The sequence below is a fragment of the Nothoprocta perdicaria genome, unplaced genomic scaffold (genome assembly GCF_003342845.1).
Source record: "Nothoprocta perdicaria isolate Ctin4 unplaced genomic scaffold, notPer1 scaffold_452, whole genome shotgun sequence".
Lineage (NCBI taxonomy): Eukaryota > Metazoa > Chordata > Aves > Tinamiformes > Tinamidae > Nothoprocta > Nothoprocta perdicaria.
In genome coordinates, this window is record NW_020455702.1 from 7,481 (window position 1) to 9,040 (window position 1,560).

The following is a 1,560-nucleotide window of genomic DNA, read 5'->3' on the forward strand; positions in this document are numbered from 1 at the left end:
CCCGGTGTCCCCGGTGTCCCCCCGTGTCCCCGCAGGCGGCAGCTCCTCGATACCACTTTAATGTTACAGGTGCAGCATAAATAAAGGCACAAGCCGGGGCTGGGGGGGCGGCTCCGGATCCATCCGGACAACGGGGGCGGCTCTTCCCGCTCTGCGATCCCAAAACTTCCCAAAAAGCGGGAGCGCCCGCAGGGCTGGATTCCCGGTGCTCTTCCCCTTGGAAGGGTGGGGTCCCCGCCATCACGTCCCGAGGGATTCAGAGATGCCGGATCCGGCTCTGGCAGCTCCGGCTCCAGTGGAGGGAGCAGAGGAAGGGGAGGAAACTCCCCCTTCCCCACTGGAAAAGAATCCGTTTTTCCCGTCCCCGAAGCCACGGAGGCTCTGGCTGAGGCTGAACGGGAAGAGAGGCCAGACATCCCTGCGCTCCCAGGCCGGAGCGGACCCGGCACATCCGAGCGCCGGATCCAGCCACCTCATCCCAACCCCCAGCAGCCCCGGAATAGGCACTTAAAAACCCAGGAGCGGCCAGAGCGCCCGACTCCTGTCCTGGCCTCTCCCTAATCCGGAGCTGGAGGCAGGAGGGGTTCAAAACCCAAGCTCCAGACACCGAAATTTCCTGAAATGCTCCCAAAATGCACTGCCGTGCGCCTCCATTCCACCGGGAACATGGAACGGCTCCGTGTCCCTCCGCCCTGGCCCAGAGCCGCCTCTGGAGCGCCCCTGCGGCAGGACGCAGTCGAGTGGCGGCTCTTCCCTATTTCCGCGGCGGCTCCGAGGCAGGAAGCGGCTCCCGGCTCCACTTCACGGTCCCGAGTTCACCCGGAGCCATCGGGAGAGGGTGAAATGTGGGAAGCTCCGGCAGGGCCGGGAAGTCCTGGAAAACCTGAGGAAGAAGCGAGCGGTGCCCGCGTGGGGCTGCGGAAGCACAGGCGGCCGCGCGCTACAGCCGCGCGGCGGAGACCGCGTTCCGGGCGGCTCCACGGATCCTTCGGAGCGCCGGCTCTGGAGCAGCAGCGTCACCTGCCCGCAAGGCCCGGGAACAGGCACCGGCGCCTGGTTTAAGGCCACCACTGTTAAGGTCCTGTGCGGAGGAGCCGTGTCCGGCGGTAGCGCCGCCTGTTGCGGACCTCCCAGGCCGCCTGTGTCGTGGCTCCCAACGGGAATTCCGGCTGTGAGGAGCACGGCTGCGGTGCAGCGGGATGGAGCGTCCCGAGCGCCCCCATCCCGCTTCCCCCGTGAGTCCGTCCGGAGCGGCCGCATTCCGTCCCTCCGCGGGGCTCCCTGCGGAGTCCAGCCCGCCGCGGCATTCCCGGGATGGGCGCTTCCCTTCTCCGGGAGCGGGGGTGGCCGAGGCGCCAGCGCGTCCGTCAACACCCGCGTGCGGGGCTGTCCTGGAGCCCGCGTCAAACACCGGGAGAAGGGGAGCGGAGCGGGGAGCGAAGGGCAGCTCCGGCGGCTCCGCGGCTCCGGCGGCGGCTCCGTGGCTCCCGTCCCGCCGGATCATCTGCCGGCCGGCTGCGAGTGGGGCGCCACGATGACGGGCGGCTGCGGGCGCCGCTC

The 1,560-nt window shown here is 69.2% G+C and overlaps 1 protein-coding gene across 1 annotated transcript in view; it reads right to left on the reverse strand.

Moving 5' to 3' along the window:
• Positions 1–940: 940 nt before the first annotated feature.
• ATF7 (activating transcription factor 7) overlaps positions 941–1,560 on the reverse strand; it is a 17,062-nt gene continuing 16,442 nt past the window's right edge. The window contains exon 11 of the mRNA XM_026046677.1: positions 941–1,020. Coding sequence (XP_025902462.1) covers positions 941–1,020 — 80 coding nt within the window. The remainder of the gene's footprint in view (positions 1,021–1,560) is intronic.